This window comes from Malus domestica, chromosome 14, assembly GCF_042453785.1.
Source record: "Malus domestica chromosome 14, GDT2T_hap1".
NCBI classification, from domain to species: domain Eukaryota; kingdom Viridiplantae; phylum Streptophyta; class Magnoliopsida; order Rosales; family Rosaceae; genus Malus; species Malus domestica.
The window spans coordinates 8178950-8196017 of NC_091674.1; the positions used below are offsets into that span (position 1 = coordinate 8178950).

At 36.3% G+C, this 17068-nt stretch overlaps 2 protein-coding genes and 1 long non-coding RNA gene across 3 annotated transcripts; 2 read left to right on the forward strand and 1 right to left on the reverse strand.

The window, feature by feature from the left end:
• LOC114821125 (uncharacterized) lies at positions 1–2611 on the forward strand. Its single transcript, XR_003768547.2, has 3 exons — positions 1–113; positions 209–301; positions 2326–2611. It is a non-coding gene; the product is annotated as an uncharacterized lncRNA (long non-coding RNA).
• A 2993-nt stretch (positions 2612–5604) lies between these two features.
• LOC103449746 (DNA-directed RNA polymerases II, IV and V subunit 12) lies at positions 5605–7499 on the forward strand. Its single transcript, XM_029093026.2, has 3 exons — positions 5605–5803; positions 5904–5996; positions 7279–7499. The coding sequence occupies exons 1-3, from the start codon at positions 5761–5763 to the stop codon at positions 7299–7301; spliced, it is 159 nt and encodes a 52-aa protein (XP_028948859.1). The 5' UTR covers positions 5605–5760; the 3' UTR covers positions 7302–7499.
• A 764-nt stretch (positions 7500–8263) lies between these two features.
• LOC103454412 (leucine-rich repeat receptor-like tyrosine-protein kinase PXC3) lies at positions 8264–12176 on the reverse strand. The gene is made up of 2 exons (XM_008394007.4): positions 8959–12176; positions 8264–8860 (listed from the first exon to the last, which is right to left on the reverse strand). The coding sequence occupies exons 1-2, from the start codon at positions 11297–11299 to the stop codon at positions 8535–8537; spliced, it is 2667 nt and encodes an 888-aa protein (XP_008392229.1). The 5' UTR covers positions 11300–12176; the 3' UTR covers positions 8264–8534.
• Between the last annotated feature and the right edge of the window lie 4892 nt (positions 12177–17068).

Here is a 17068-nt window from a genome sequence, read left to right on the forward strand (position 1 = left end):
ATCCCCGAGACTTATTCCGCTTAAACAGAAACAGCAAAACCCTAGGCGGTAGAAGCCTATTGGAGTTGCTCTCATGGATCCTCAGCCAAAGCCAGTCTACTACATTTGTGGAAGTATTGATTTTCCTTTTTCTTTCTTCCTCTTCTTCTTCTTGAGGAAATACAAAAGAATTTCCGATATTGAGTTATTGACTGTGTTGTTGTTGCAGAATGTGGGTTGGAGGTTCAGTTGAAGCCCAACGACTCGATGCAGTGCCGCGACTGCGGTTACCATATTTTATACAAGAAGCGTGCTCGTCGTAGTAAGTCCCTATACTTGTTCTCTACATATTTTACCAAATCCCATCCACTAATTGTTATAATATTTGATTTCCCAGTAACTTATTTTTATTAGGGTTTGCGTCTTCGTAGTATGACATTAGTTCTAGTTTGTTGCTAAAAGTGGACATGGTTTTGCGTCTGGAATCCGTGTTTGTTCACTGTCAGCATTTAGTTTGAAACTTGCTTTGTGATCGAACGTTAGCTTTAATATTGGCAGCTGAGCGAATTTATAAGTTAAGTGGTTACAAAGAACTTAGAACTCGAGGAGTATTTATCAATAATTGCTAAAATTTAACACCTAATTTCATAAATGTTATTTTTTTTATTATAAAATCTTTCAAATATATAAAAAAAACTCACTTAAATAGACGGAAATATTCTCAAAATGAAAAACAAATAAATATAGGTGGCAAAACCATCACTCCCATTGTTGAGTTTTGATTGGTTTGTGAGGTTTGGAATAATTCAGAACTTGCTAATTATAATTATAGATTAATTAGATTTGCGGGTAATAGAAGCAAGAATTAAATTGGAACGATCCTCTTGTGAAAACTATTATTGTTTTAAATCTTTGTTCTCCAGCAAATTTAAGAGAAATTCGTAAGCATAATTAAATTGAAATTTGATTTCAATGAGTTAAAAACCTCAACTAATATCATGTTTGCTAAGATTATTGTACAAAGCATATTCTACTGAGACAATATTGTGGTTTCAGACATGAGCGGCAAATTTTCAAGTATGTACTCAATTAGTTGATTGTTGAACAACACACGCAACTGCTCCACGATATTTACCAACTTCCCTCGCCGCCTCACACTTTTTACAACGGTCTAGAGTAGCTCTATTCAAGTGTTTTGGATTTCATGGGTATTTAGGTCTATTCACATGAATTTATTGCTATATTTGAAAGTTTTTATTAAATGTGACATTTATGAAATTGGGTGTTAAATTTTAGTTACTCAAACTCGAGTAGCTATATTGGTGAATCCTTCCAGTTATGTGCTTGACTACTCTGATCCAATATGCCCAATTTAGGTTCAATCAGGGGTCGTTGTCTTATCGTTATTTTCTCAATTTTCACTAGGTTTTTATTAAAACTTAAAAACTTGGTCCAATTCATTCTGTGTTCGTCTGTAGCTATCCTTTCGTTATAGGATGGTGAAATGCTTTACGTTTCATACGTCCTTTATCTTTAGTAATTAGTAGCTATTATCTTTGCAGTACTAATCAAAGGGCCTATTACACCACAGGAACGGAAATTACTTGTATGTAAAGTGATAGGCGGCACTGTAGGAAATATTTATACTGATGCCAGATGGTGATATTGACCATAGTGAAGAAAGCTTTCAGTTAGTTTTTAGAGTTCTGGCTTAATATGGGTTTATGTGCACTTAACAGATGGTGCTTAGCCCACACCAAGATGAACCAATATTACTATTTGATCACCGAACTTAATCAGCGAGAATACCAAATCAAAGTCCGGTAAAGCGTTGCACATTATTTGAATTTTGTTGAACTATCTGCTGTTCTCGGTAGCCTTTTGATAGCATGTAACTTGTGAGTCGGTCCAACGTTCCTACTGTTGGTGTTGTGTGTGTGCCGTTTGCCGTTTGCCTTCTCTCTTAATCTTACCTAATCTTTGGATCGTAGCCTTCTATTTGAATCCTGTGGTTGCAAAATAATTTTATTTATTTTTAATATTTTAAGCTAAACAAAATGATAAGAATTATGCCTTTATTGTGCTAAACTTTTTTGCCTCAATTTTCTATGATGACTTCTCCTTCTCCCTCTTATCCTTCTTCTCTCTTTTCATTCTCCTCGAACCCTACAAGGAAGAACAAGCCAAATGATATGTTGAGAAACCTTTGAATCTTGGCATATAAAGATAAGCTGTTGTTTGTATTAAATGGAAACACAAAATTGGTGGTTGAGGTCGCCCAATCATCTATTGTTCTCTCTATGGCAATATTCTGAGATTGATAACGAATCATGGTTGTTTCTGTAGTTATTCAGCTTGAGGCGCGCTGAAGAAACGCACACGGAGCTCTCGGCATGGCAGCAGATGACGTGAAACGAAGATGTCGCTTAATTAGGCCCCCTTTCTTCAATAACGAGACTTTACTCCGGCAGTGTAATCTGGTTTAACAAACGCAGCCTTAGTGGCATAACAAGCGCACATATTGATAGGTAAATATAACGTTTGACAACGATTTGAACATTGAGACGTCTCTTTGGAGCATTTAACTGAGATATGGTTTGACAAATATTCAATTTCTTTCAAAGATTCTCAATTTTGGTTTCTAATTCATTTTTTTCCGCCCCCATTTTCTCCCCCTATACATTCTCTTTAGGTTGAATAATTCAAAGTAGAATCGACCGTAGTGTACAAAAGATGAAAATGGGCTTGTGAAAATCATTTTCCGAATTCAATTTTGTTGGCCTTCACCAATCAAATGTATTCGGTGGTATGTTCAGCCGAAACCTTAGAGGGTCACTGAAAAACTGTCAAAAATTATTAGTCGCTCCACTATAAACACTGGAGTTTGGTATCAGACGCAAACTCAAGATGTGAAGCACCCTACACCATGCTACATCCTCGACGGTTGGGGAGTTGTGAGGTTGGGGATGGAAAGTTAAAAAGGTAACAGGCTTGTTTAAACCATCAACTATAAACAGACTTAAAACTACCAATAGCAGAGACTACTATATAAGTACAAACTCGCATAATCATGTTGATGGACTGGCCCTCTACCGGTTTTCACTTGTGTTCGTCATGATTTGATTGTTCTTGTTTGTATTCCTTTTAGACATGGATCGGAAGAGAAGGTGGAAGATTGTGATAACTCTAATTGCAATAGAGTTAGAAAGAAACTACATTTCTGTGCGTCAATGATATTGTTAGCTGTCATATATGCTATGACGACGTAGTACTGTGAAAATTTCTATCTTAAAAATCGTACTCTTTCTAGACAGATACTCGTTTGAGAGTGATAGATTGATTTATAAATCATAGTGATATGATGTGTGTGAACGAGCCTTGAATGTATAGAAGAACCTTCGGTATATTGTGTGAGTTGCTTCGCACTCGCGGAAGGTTGAGGATGTATGGTTCAGTATCTATAGAAGAGTAAGTTTGTATTTTTCTACACATTCTTCCCATCATGTAAATAATTATTGAGATTGCATTTTTAGGAGACTGTTATAATCTCTAGTTGGAATTTTAAGAATTTTAACTTTGTTAAGGTTGGCATTTTAATTTGGACTCATACTTTCCTGGATGACTTTGTGGATGCATCTTCATATGACTTTCTTATTATCAAATTTGTGGTTCTTTTATTTGTTTGGATTAATTACATGCAGTGTTGAATAAATGGAACTTTAAAAACATAAATAAATATTTTAAGTCCAAACCAGTCTTGTACTAAGCAATGGACTGGATTTAAGTCCAATTCAGCTCAGAGTTTCACCAAACAATGGACTCGAACTCAAAGCCTAACCAATCCTTTCCAAACTAATCTTATTCCTAAGATCCAATCTCATCTAGTCCACCAAACTGGCCTTTAATGTTTGTCCTAACTTGGGAGCCTGGTGGTTTTGCCTCGTCAAATCCTACATCCTTTGTGCACATTTGGTATGAGATGTGGATGTGAAGATTAAATTGAATTGGAGTTGGATTTTTAAGTTAGAGCCTATTCAACCCCCCTACTTTTTTCCCTCTCTCTCTATTCTCTTTTCCAGGTTGGATTGATACCATCCTAGAACTTTCACAGGTATTCAAGTAATCCGGTAAGAGATCATTGGAATGCTTGAATAAGGGTATTAAGATATCTTACTGGATTAGAAGGATATAGTGGTGCAAATTGGAATTTAGTGAGCACATATAGTAAGTCCACAAGTGGATATGTATTTACACTTGGTGGAGCAGCTATGTCATGGAAATCATCTAAGCAAACATGTATAACATGTTCAACAATGCAATTTGAGTTGATAGCCTTAGATACAGCTGCAAATGAAGCAGAATAACTTAAAACATTTTTTGGAAGACGAAGTATGGCCTAAGCCTGTAATTGCAGTACATATACATTGTGACAGCATGGCTGCACAAGGTCGAGCCAAAAATGTTGAATACAATAGCAAGTTGAGACATATAAGGTGACGACACATAATTATTAGACAGTTAATAAGAAGAGAAACTATTTCCATTAATTGACTGTATTAAATCTAAAGAGAACATTTTCGATCATTGGACTAAACGCCTACCAAAGGATCAAGTGACATTTACATCAAAGGGACTAGGTTTGAAGCCAATTCAATGAGTTAACACATGAGGGAAACCTAACCTAGCTAATTGGAGATCCCATGGTCTAGGTTCAATAGGCAAACTAGTTGGAGAAAAACAATATGTTGCATGTATGTCGAAGAGGGTGAATAATTATTCTTAATAATGTTAATATCTTATGGTTAAGATAAATAAAACAGGATATTCTTAATTACCATTATCTATATGAGAATGATGTGGGGTCGTATATTTGAGAATTGTTGTGGCTACAATCTTCAAATGTCTCATGAAATCATGATTTGCTCAAGATTCAAAAGAACACAACCATATGAATTTGAAGTGTGTTAAGATGTGATATGTGTGATACTTATTTTTCAAATTACTACTGAGAATGATTAGTTCAAGATGTTAAAATTCACTGCCTCATTTAAAAAATCAGATGAGTACTAAATAGAGAAGGTTCAAGTTTAAAAAACACATATTACGATGCATATCAAATTTAAGTTCTCTGAAGTGATGTTACGTTTGTAATTTATTTCGTATCTTATAATTTATTCAGATGTGGGGTATTACTAAGGTTTGAATAGGAAATTGGGGTTATTGTTGAAACTTATGGGGAACCCATGGACCTTGGGCTAAAAACCCGAATCCATTTCAGCCCATCGTTTACACTTCCAAATAAAAGGATTTATGTTTAAAGGAATCCCTTAACAAGAGATAAAAAGGATCTTCATTTTTCTAAAAAACATAGGAACATCATTTTAACTGTTAGATTGGTTTTTAATGAAATTATGTGGTTAAAATTGTGTGATGGTCTAATTTAATTTTAAGGAAAACTAATGAAAAGAGCTTAAAAACTTTGAAGTTTAATGATAAGGACAAAATAAAGGGTAAAGTGAATAGTACAAAAATTGACTTTTTAGTATAAAAATGTGATTTTTCGTTAAAGTAAACAGTACCGGAAACTTTTCGTTAAAGTTCCCTTAATTTTAACCATACAATTTTATTAAAACCAATCCAGAATATTCTATTTTTTTAGAAAAATGGAGATCTCTCTGACACAAGGGTCTGTAGATTTAAAAGGACGAATCCCCGCTATTATTTCCCTGAAATTGAAACAGCAAAACCCTTGAAATTAACAGCCCTATTCGAGCTGCTCCCATGGATCCGCCGCCGCCAGAGGCCGTCTACTACATCTGTGGAGGTATTGGTTTTCCATTTCTTCGTTCTTCTTCTTCTTGAGGAATTACGTACAGAAGAATTTCAATTTTTAAGATTAAATTAGGGTTTTTATGTTGTTGTAGATTGTGGGATGGAGGTTCAGTTGAAGTCCAATGACGTGATTCAGTGCCGCGAGTGCGGTTACCGTATCTTATACAAGAAGCGTACTCGCCGCAGTAAGTCCCTATATCCGTATATGCTTTAATTGTTGCGATATTGATTGATTTCTCCAAAAGGTGATTCTTTGAATTTATTTGGGGACTGGATAAACAATTCTCAGTAATCGATTTCGGATTGACAATTGTGGATACGGTAGAAGGAGTCGAATTTTTTAGCTTACTGATTTTTGTTTCTAGGGTTTGTGTCACTTTTCCAATTTCGGAGTGTGGCGTTAGTTCTAGTTTGTTGCAAATGGAGGACTTGGTTTTGGGTAGGGAATTTGTGTTTTCTGCACTGTCATTATTTAGTTTGTTTCGATTAAGATTATGTGACGGAATGTTTGGCAGTTGAGCAAATCCATAAGTCAAGTGTTACAGCTGAACTGAATCCTTACCATCCTTAAGAAGGGTTAATCATTGCATTTCCACCCAATTATTTGCTTGACTACTACTCTGATCCCATAGTCCCAATTTAGGTTTGATCAGGTGTCACGGGGGTCTGTGTGTCCTATCCTTTGGTTATTTTCTCAGTTCATATGATATCACTAGGTTCTTATTAGAACTTAAAATTGGGGTCCACTCTTTGTTCGTTCGGTTGCCAAGCTTTTAGTATAGGGTGTAGAAATGCGTTCTTCATCTTTTAATAATTAGTAGCTGTTACTTTGTAGTACTAATCAAAAGACTTATTACACCATAGCAACAGAAATTACTTGTAAGTAAAGGGGATAGGCAGCACCGGCACTGTAGAAAATAGTTATATTGATGCCAAATGGTGATGTTGACCGGAGTGAAATAAGCTTTCGGTTAGCTTTTTGGGTTATGGCTCTGAGGATTTAACAGATTGTGATTAGCCTACACCAAGATGCACCAATACTACTATTTGACTCAATCACTGAACTTAATCAGTGAGAATGCCAGACCAAAGTTTGGTAAAGAGTTGCAGCCAGTTATTTGACTTTTTTCAATTCCAAAACCGAAATCCAAAGAAATATGAAAAAAATTGGATGGGAATTGGAACGTATTTAATATTCCGAATCCGATAATTCTGAAACGTGCATAACTCTATTACATACACGTAATTATGTATTTCCGAAACTTTTTGGAATGGAATTGGAAGCATGTAGCAGTGTTGAATGCGTTCTTGCTAGCCTTACGATGGTGTATGACTTGTCGGTCCAAAGTTCCTTCTGCTGGTCTTGTGTGCGTGTATTTTTGTTTTTGTTGGTTAGGTAAATCATCTCTCTCTCTCTCTCTATGACGATATTCAAAGATTGATAATGACTAATGGTTGTTTCTGCAGTTGTTCAGTACGAGGCGCGCTGAAGAACCCAGGCGGGGCTCTCAGCATGGCTACAGATGACGTGAATGATAGATGGCGCTTGTTAAATAGCGCCATGTTTTATACAACTTGTACTGTACTAACGCGAAATAGCCCAATCGGGCAAGGTGTGTAATAAACGCAGCCTTTAGCGGCATTGAGATTCGGGTTGGCAAATATTCATTTCTTTCAAGATTTCTCAATTTTTGTTTCTTAATTCAGTATGTTAGCAACATATCCGTCGATTATGTATCGAGCATTATATTTGAAGGGAAATGAATGATTTGCACACCCCCTTCTCTTCACCTGTGCATCTCTACTCATGTATAGCCTTTTGATTGACCAAATTAAAGGACATGAATTAATGCGGGTGTGCAAAATGTGAAAATGAGTTTTTGGAAATTGTTTTCTTATTTCAGTTGAAGGTTTGAACCCAGAGTTCCTTTCGGTAGATAGTCATCCGAAAACCTCTGAAAAACCTCAATATTTATTTATCTTTGTATCATTTAGGATTAGTTTGGGGTTGCTGTGCAATGGAAAAAGAAGAAAAAACTTTGTTTTTAGAAGCATGGTAGAGCTGCTTTTGCTTCCTATTGATTTTGACTCATAATTTTGAGAAAAGTTTTTTTTTTTTTTTTTTTTTTTTTTTTTTTTTTTTTTACTTCACCAAACACAATTTTAGTCACTATCATTTTTTAAAAAGCTGCTTTTAAAAAAAAATTCAGCATAACCGATTTGTGGCTTGTAAAATCCTCATTTCAGTCAATTTTCCAATTATTTATCCCTTAACTAGAAACAGATGGCCTCGATGCCCTCAACAAGCTTAAGTGGATGGAGAACTCCCACATACCAGAGCTTGGATCTGATGCATTCGCAATTTACTAATTTAGGGTTTAAAAATGATGGTGATCTGCGTGATTTGAATCAGATTTGGGTTAGTTTTTCTTGCAAAAAGGTGTGAACTTGATTAAAGGAGAAGCCATAGACATGAACCTTCACATTTAAATCTCAAAAACCAGGAACTAGAGCATTATGATTTGGATCTAATATGCAACAGAAACTTAGACTAATCCTTTCCAATGGGAGGACTTTCCCTGCATTCATCCACCCCCTCTTCCTGTTTCAACTCAAATCAATTACTACCGCCTTTTCGCTTCATTTCTCGGACACCCGAGCAAGAATATGGATGATCTGATTGATGGGTTCGGGGCATAGAAGACTCAATGACTCACTATCCATCAGTGTTTCTTTATTTCTTGCAGCATTTCCACTACCTTCTTCATTTTTGGACGTTTGGCGGGTATGCTGTCAGTGCAGAGCAATGCAATCTTCAGTGCTGCAAGCATTTCTTTCCTCCAACCGAAGGACACTGTGCTGAGCCTTTCATCGAGAATCTGCTCTGGGGTTTCGCCTCTTGCGGGAGCATTATGCACCCACTTCACCAAATCTACCCCCTCATCAAAGGCTTCATCTACTGGTAATTTGGTTGTAAGGATCTCAAGCAAAACAACACCGTAGCTATAGACGTTCCCAGGAGCTGTAACTTGCATTGTATATGCATATTCTGATGACAGAAGAGAGGAAAAGCACTAAACTAGATTAGAACACTAACAAAACTACCAAGTGAAAGGAATGAAGAATGAACTGTACCAAAAAATATACCCGGAGGAATGTAGCCAAAGGAGCCTGCAACTGCACTGATACTGGCTGTGCCTCTGGTTGGATCCAAGAGCTTCGAGATCTCAATCTCTCCGACCAAAGGCTTGAAGTTAGCATCCAAAAGAACATTACCAGTAGAAATATCGAGGTGGATAATAGCCACATGGTGAAGGAAAGTCAATCCTTCTGCTACTCCAATGGCAATAGAGAGTCTTTTGGGCCAGTCAGGTTCATATTCGGGCAGCTTGGTGGATTCATGAAGAAGCTGACATAATGTCCCATAGGGTAAGTAATGATGCAGCAAAAGAGCAACATCCTCGTAAATAACAAATCCGATAGGACGCACTAGGTTGTCATGACAGAGTTTGCTCAACCTTTCGAGCTCTCGAATCATCTTGTTCTGGTGATGAATGATTGTCCTGTCCATAGATTTCAGTCTCTTCACTGATATAATCAGCCCCGATGGCATAACAGCCTTGTAAACTGTGCTAAAAGTCCCAGTACTGATCTTGTTTGAATCCTTCATGGTTGCTTTAACAGCACAATCAAGATCTATTGCTTGTTTGAGATTCTCAACAAAGATATTGCCTGCTGCTATCGCCGGTAGGTTGTTGGCTGCCTCGTCTTCAGTCCCTGCAGCTTTTTCTGCCTTCTCCTGTCTCTCTCTGAGCATAAACAGCAGGACAACAATGGTTACCGATATAAAAACTGCCAAACCAGAACCGATAACTGCCAGTACAATCCTGTAAGAAACCCTGTGATGGTAACTTGCACGGTCACCACCATTAGCATTTGCACATAAGGAGCTCAGTGGTTCTCCACAAAGCCCTTTATTCCCAATAAAACTTGTATTCGGACTCTTCTGGAATGGCACGAATGTTGGTATCTGGCCAGTGAACAGATTGTTTGAGAAATTAACCTCTATCAAGCTTAACATGCCCTTGAGTGCAGTTGGAATGACATCAGACAGCTGATTGTTGGAGACATCAAGAGAAACCAGCTTATCAAGTTTCCCTAAATCTGCAGGAATAGGTCCATGGAGATGATTGAAGCTTAAGTTTAAGGCAATCTGTAAGTTTTTGATATGACCAATTTCCGGAGGGATACTGCCAGTGAAATAGTTTCTTCCCATCTGCAACTCAAGCAGTTTAACACAGTTTGCAATCTCATGAGGTATTTCACCCCGTATCGAATTCTGACCCAACAGCAAGTATTGCAATCTCGACATGTTGCAGATATCACTTGGTATGGTACCATTGATTCTATTATTGGTCAGATCAAGCTTGTTAAGATTCTTGCAATCGAGAATTGATTTCGGAATATCTCCAAACAGACTGTTGTCGGAGAGAATTAATTCCTGCAGATTCATGAGCTGGCCAAGCTCCGGAGGAATTCTCCCGGTAAATCCATTTGAGGCTAAATTTAAGAGGGTGAGATTGGAACACTTAGAAAACTCTGGAGCAATCTCACCAGAAAGATTGTTATTGTCAGCCTCAAAGTATGTAAGGCTACTAACATTCCCAATTGCATGAGGAATGCTACCTACAAGATCATTGTTACCAATTCGAATACTCGAAAGGCTACTGCAGTTTCCAATTTCTTCAGGAATATCCCCACTTAGTCTGTTCTGGGTCAGAACCAAAAACTCCAGCTTCCCTGAAGCAAAAATGCTTTTGGGAATTGGGCCTTCTAGCTGGTTAGAATGCAGATTCAATGATTCGAGCTCAGAAAGCGACCCTAGATTATCTGGGATTTTACCCTCCAATGCATTCTCATAGGCAGTAAAAACTCTCAAGTTGGTGAAATTCCCCACCCACATAGGGATAACACCACTCAACTTATTACTTGAAATTTGAAAATTCTCTAACTTTTCTAGGCCCTGAATTTCATCAGGTATTTTTCCTACAAGAAAGTTATTGGAGAGGTTCAATGATCTAAGGTTTCTGAGTTTACCCAGCTCCGGCGGAATTGAACCTCCGAACTTATTCAAAGACAAATCAAGAAATTCAAGCTGTGACAAATTTCCAAAAGCTAAAGGAATTGATCCATGGAAATCATTGTAAGAGAGGTCAAGCCTCTTCAGAGCCTTGAGCTGAGAAACAAGAGTCACATTACCTCGGAGGTTGTGGTGCGAAAGATCAAGCTTTTCGACCATAGAGTGGTTTAAACCGCATCCAATGCCGGGCCAAGAGCAGTAATCTGAACTGTTGCCACCCCATCCGAGTACTCCGAGCTCTTCGGTAATGGCGAGCAATGTAGCTTGATCATAAAGCTGAGCAGCCACAAGATGGGACTCGGATAGAAACCCAACAAGAAGAACACAGAACAAGCACAAAAGCACCATTTTTTGGTTGTCTGGAACACTTCCCTGTGGAAAAGAACTCAACTTTCTTCTCCAAACTCCAAAACAGTGACAAGGGCATACATAAAACCCTTCAACCTCCAAAACCCAACTTTTTTTTCTTCAATGATTTAGTTTTCAGCTTCTGAACTTGCAACCAAATGTCAGTTTTTCTTCTTCTTGCTCAGAGAATCAAACCCAGAAAACCATTGAAGGCACTCGCATGAAAAACCATGACCCCAAATCAGCTGTCAACTTTTTTGAGAAAACCCATTTCAGCATTGCATCGGAGAGCAAACCCAATCCCTTAATTTGTAGGGGTATCCCTCAAGTTTAAGATGAACAAGTAAAAAGGAAAGCACACCAATCAAGGGGCCTTTTTTTTTTCAGGGTTGCAACTGATTGAATACCCAAATGAAAGGAAGAGCTACTGCTACAGTAGAGTGCAGAGAAAAAAACAAGAGGAAGCAAACAAAAGAGGTAAGAAGACGATTGAATTATATATGGAACATGGGTTGTGATTTTGTACATGGATAGTGCCCATATCATATCATTTTACTTACAGAAAGAGAAGCCATGATTGCACAACCAAACATGAAATGAGTCCAGACTCCAGAGACAAAGGCTTTTGTGAGAAATGGGAGAAAGAGTAAAGACTAAAGAATACAGAGTAGAGAGAGAGAGAGAGAGAGAGAGAGAGAGAGAGGTTTGAGGGTCTGAGACTCGGAACCGAAGGGAGTAGAGGAATAGGCAAGGAAGGGAGAGAGAGGGATGAAATTCTCTGTCACGTAGGCTTTCACGAGAAATGGGCAGTGATGAGTGAATGACCTGCCTGCATAAGGCTTACCTGGAAAGGGATTCTCTCCTGATCCCTCCTATCAATTCCATCCAATCATTTAATTCGAATTCTTAAAATTTAATCCAACGGTTATAATTATGAGACATTTTCAAAAGTTATAATAATTTTAGTCGGTTAATCAAATTTCAAGAGTCTGAATTGGATGATTTGGTGAATTTAGTAGAAGAGATTCGGAAATGATCTCTTTCCAGCGGATTTGGATTCTCTCCTGAACTTAGATGAAAATCCAACCGTTATAATTATTATAACTTTAAAGGAACCCTCTTGTTTGTAATAGTTGGATTCCAAGGGCAGGAGGATCCTTTTCATAACCTCTGGAGAGGATCCAAATCCCTTTCCGGCTTACCTGGCCACTACTGCGCATGTCATGCATACCATACCATACCATATTAATGAAGAACTTATATACATACATATAGTCACACATATACATATACACGCCTTGTAGCATATTAATATGAAGAAGATTAATATCTTCTAAATATTATGCATATTAAAGTGAGGATTATTATTTTCAATTGAAAAATATTACGAGCTAGAATTAGATTCTCATTTTGTTCCTTTTGTAAATAAGAAATTTTAGTTACAGAAAAATACTACCATGCACACTCACATATTTTATTTTTCTACATAATTGGTATCAATTTTTTATTTATCTTTTGATTATAAAATGCGAAAGAAAATAGAATAAGTGCGCGCATATAACAATCTAGCAAAATCTCGAATACTATATATTAACCTAAAGGTGCATCAATTTATAAATTCTTTTTTTGTCAAAACATCAATTTATAACTAAGCATAAGTCAAGTTGGTCATATATGTGTGGTCTATGATAGGAAAAGGAGATTGTATGTGTGTATCTGAGTGAGTAGTATGTGTATTTAGAATGATTAATTAAATTAATTTAGTACTCAAAACATGTAGGGCCAACTGCTCGACCATATTCTTTGTTTGCCAAATACATAAATTCAGGTTGTTACCTGTGCTTTTGAGAGCACACTAAACTTTCGAACTTTAGTTTGAGAAAACCTCTTACTAGTTACTACTACACTTGGCAGTGGCAGGCATCACTCATTGTCTTGACTCTTTTGTACAGTTTCCTTTCGGCTATTAATTTCATGTGATTGCATTCAAAACGCTTTTCAATTGTTAAAAGAAAAATGACATACAAAATTGTGGTCAATTCGGTAAGAAAAATTGCAAAATAAATAGTTATAAGTGACCCAGTAGAAACGAAGTGAACTGCGGTTCTTTAATAAAATAAAAAAAATGTGAGAGGTTCCGAAGGTAAGTCTGCATGACTGTAGTCACGAGCAGAGTGAAATTTCTCATAACCTCTCTGAAACCAAAAAAAGTAAATAACCGTAGTTTACCACCAATTATTCCCTTTTAGAAAGAAGAAAAAAAATCATAGTGTGATTTTTGCACTTCTATTTTCATCTTCGACACTCGCTCATTGCTTTTCAAAAGCTATTTTGTTGAATATTTTAGAGAAAATCCAACAAACAAAATAAAGAAAAAGAATTCGAAAATCATTTATCCAGAAAATAAAAATAATGTAATATGTTGAATTTAGAAGGAAACAAGTCCAAGCATAACCCACACAAGTAAACCTAGGATTCCTTCCATGTGGGTTATATATCTGTTTCACATGATGTGTATCCCTTCAAATAGACGTTTCAATGTCTATGAGTTTCAACTTTTGACCGTACCCAATGGTCGATCCATCACTAAATTTTCCCACTCTCTTTAGAAACCTCCAAACTAACTTGGTCTAAACAAGATGATTAGGGTGATTAAGAAGCATTTTAGGGAGTGTTTTTCTGCAGAAATTATGGGAAGATGACCCTACACTAATCAAATGGTCGTCATGGAGGAGTGTCTTTCTTCTGAAATAAGGTAGGGTGAAAGACCTAAACATCTTTTTTAATTTTTGGGTAACAACAATCAAGTTAAGTTGATGTTCTCTGAGATAGCATGAATTTTATGTCACCGATTCTCATCAAGTATATGACAAGCAAAATTATAGGGTTCCGGAGTATCGGATATTCTGAATTTTTTAATCCGTTAAATTTTTTATAACAAACTAAGATGGTATTAAGAGACCAGATTGACAATCTGATAGTTTAATTTGTGTGTAGACTAATATATTATTTCAAAGCGTAATTCAATACACTATTTTATCACGCTTTGCACACTTCTTGTTGGATCCTCCTGATCGGTGTTAATGGACTGCTGAATTTTTATTCAACGACTATAAATAGAGAGGCCCTCTAAAGATCCAAATCCCTTCTTGTTAACTTTAATTGTCAATTTTATTTTAATTGTTCAACCTTACAATTACCAAAATAGAAGAATGTGTATAAGGTAAGAATTTGTGTGTGAAAAACATTATTTATTTTGAATTTTATGCATATTTTCCAATGACAATACAATGCCCTTTGCATACTGAAGTGGGCTACAAAAGCACCTTTTGGTAAAAGACAATCTCTTGAAGGGAGAGTGGGAGTGGAGAGGGAAATCAGATGCATGGTCCGTTATGTCATATGGGATGAATGATATATCAAGTAACGTGTCATAGTGACAAAGCTGTCCAAAAGGAGATGGGACAACATGTAAGGACTACGACTGTGGAAGGCAGGCTCCTAGGTCTTGCAGCTTGTTGCAGTTAGTGCACTCTAAATCTTACAGAAATAAGTGTTGCTAATTAGTAGGGCACTATTTTTGCCCTTTAAATTTGGGATTCGGATTCCCTCCTCAGCTCAAAGTGAGGATCCTCTTGACCAAAGAGTGTGGATCATTAGATGAAAATTCAACGGTTATAATTATTATAATTTTAAAAGAACTTACCTATTTATAGCTGTTAAATTTTTATACAACGGCCTACATTTCTTGATCAGGAATATCCTCACCTTGGATTTAGGAGATGATCCAAATCCTTAAATTTAAGCATACTTGCAATTTTATATATTATTTTTTTAAATATTATAATATCATACATAAACTTATATTTTAATTATAATTTTATACATAATTTTCGCATTAGTAAAATTTTGTATAGTCACGATTAACCGTGACCACACAAACAGAAGGACACCGAAAGTAGGAGGGTAGACAATCATTGTCCCATTTCCAAACTTTGGAAAGCACAATTTGTCTTTTTAATTATTTTTAATTATGTTTGTCTTAGGAGAGGAATTTATATAAAATGAGTTTACTATCATGAGACATTCAATTCAATAATGCATCGCTATGTGAAAATAAACTTACAAATGACCTTATATTTTTGAACTAGAACATCAAAGTGACAATAAACACGTTTTATGTAAGTTCTCTTCCTGTATCGGTGTCGTCATCCCTCACTCACATTATCTAATTTAATATAATATGGGTCCTAATTATGTCATATTTCCTTTTGCACCAAGAGTTCTAAAGCAATGGAGGGAAAACAGATGTTGCTGGAAATTTTATTGATTAGGATTCGATTCATTTGGCTATCAAATGAAAGATGGTTGGTCGTTTTTTTTTTATAAGCCAAAGTGGCTAGCAAAAAGTTGGGAGGGAACTCGCCGAACATGATTAGTAGACTCTTTTTGCCTAATTGTTTATATCTAATGGGATCCACAACAAAATCAAAGAGTTATAACACATGCATCATACATCGTTGAATCGGATAAATATAAGAATGAGAACTTAAAATATCAAAAGCTTATCGGTGTTAAAGTACATATTTTTTTTTTAGTATATTTAGACTGTTTTCGGCATTTATGGGATCAAACAAACGTGCGTTTGACACATTAGGCGGTCCATGACATTATTTGTAAGAGTAAATTGTAGCAATGATCTCTTACCTTAACTCAATTGGAGCAATAATCCTTAAACTAAAAATCCATTAACATTGGTTTCTCAACTCATCACAATGTGCAGTTATGGTCCATCAACTAAAAATTCATTACCATTGGTCCCTCAACTTTAATCCAACTAGAGAAATGATCCATGAACTTTAACACAATTGGAGCAATAATCCCTCAACTTTAACCCAATTGTAGCAATGGTCCTTCCAACATAACTCATTTTGACAAAATTGTGACGAAGTTGATGAAAATGACCATAGCTACACGTTTTGATGAGAGGGATCCCAATTGTAGCAATGGTTATTCCAACATAACTTATTTTGACAAAATTTTGACCAAGTTGACAAAAATGACCATAACTACACATTTTGATGAGTAGAGGAACCAATAGTAATGAATTTTTAGTTGAGAGATCATTGCTCTAATTTGATTAAAGTTAAGAAACCATTACTCTAATTTAATTAAAGTTAAGAGACTATTTCTACAATTTACTTTATTTGTAAATGACGTTCTTTTAGTGTGTGTGTATATATATATATATAAATACATAAAGGCCACACAAAAAGTAACTTATATAAAGTGGGGTGTTATGATTTTATATAGATTGCTTTTTTGTTTTTGTTTTTGTTTTTTTGGAGACTCATGATCGAACGGACCGTGTGATTTGCTCAGAAGGTTTAGCCTCCTAAGCTCAGGAGAGGATCCTGATCCCTTTCCTTCGACCTCTCCGACAATAAGTTGCATCCTTCTTGTCCAAATTCAATCATTCTACACAAAACAAAAACTACGACAGGCCAACTTGAATAATGTCATCAATCGAACATAAACATCGGACAAGATTAAATAAGAGTATGTAAGAGGCTAGATGGTGAAATCATATCTTCAGCATCACTTTTTCTCAGCCGTAGAAATTTGTGTGATCTAAGAATTATTGAATTTGTAACTTTTATTCAACCTCTTGGACAATAAGTTGCATGCTCTTGTCCAAATTCAATCGTTCTGCAAAGACAAAAACAAGTAGGTGGCCAACGTGAATAATGTCTTATGGTGCATGGGACC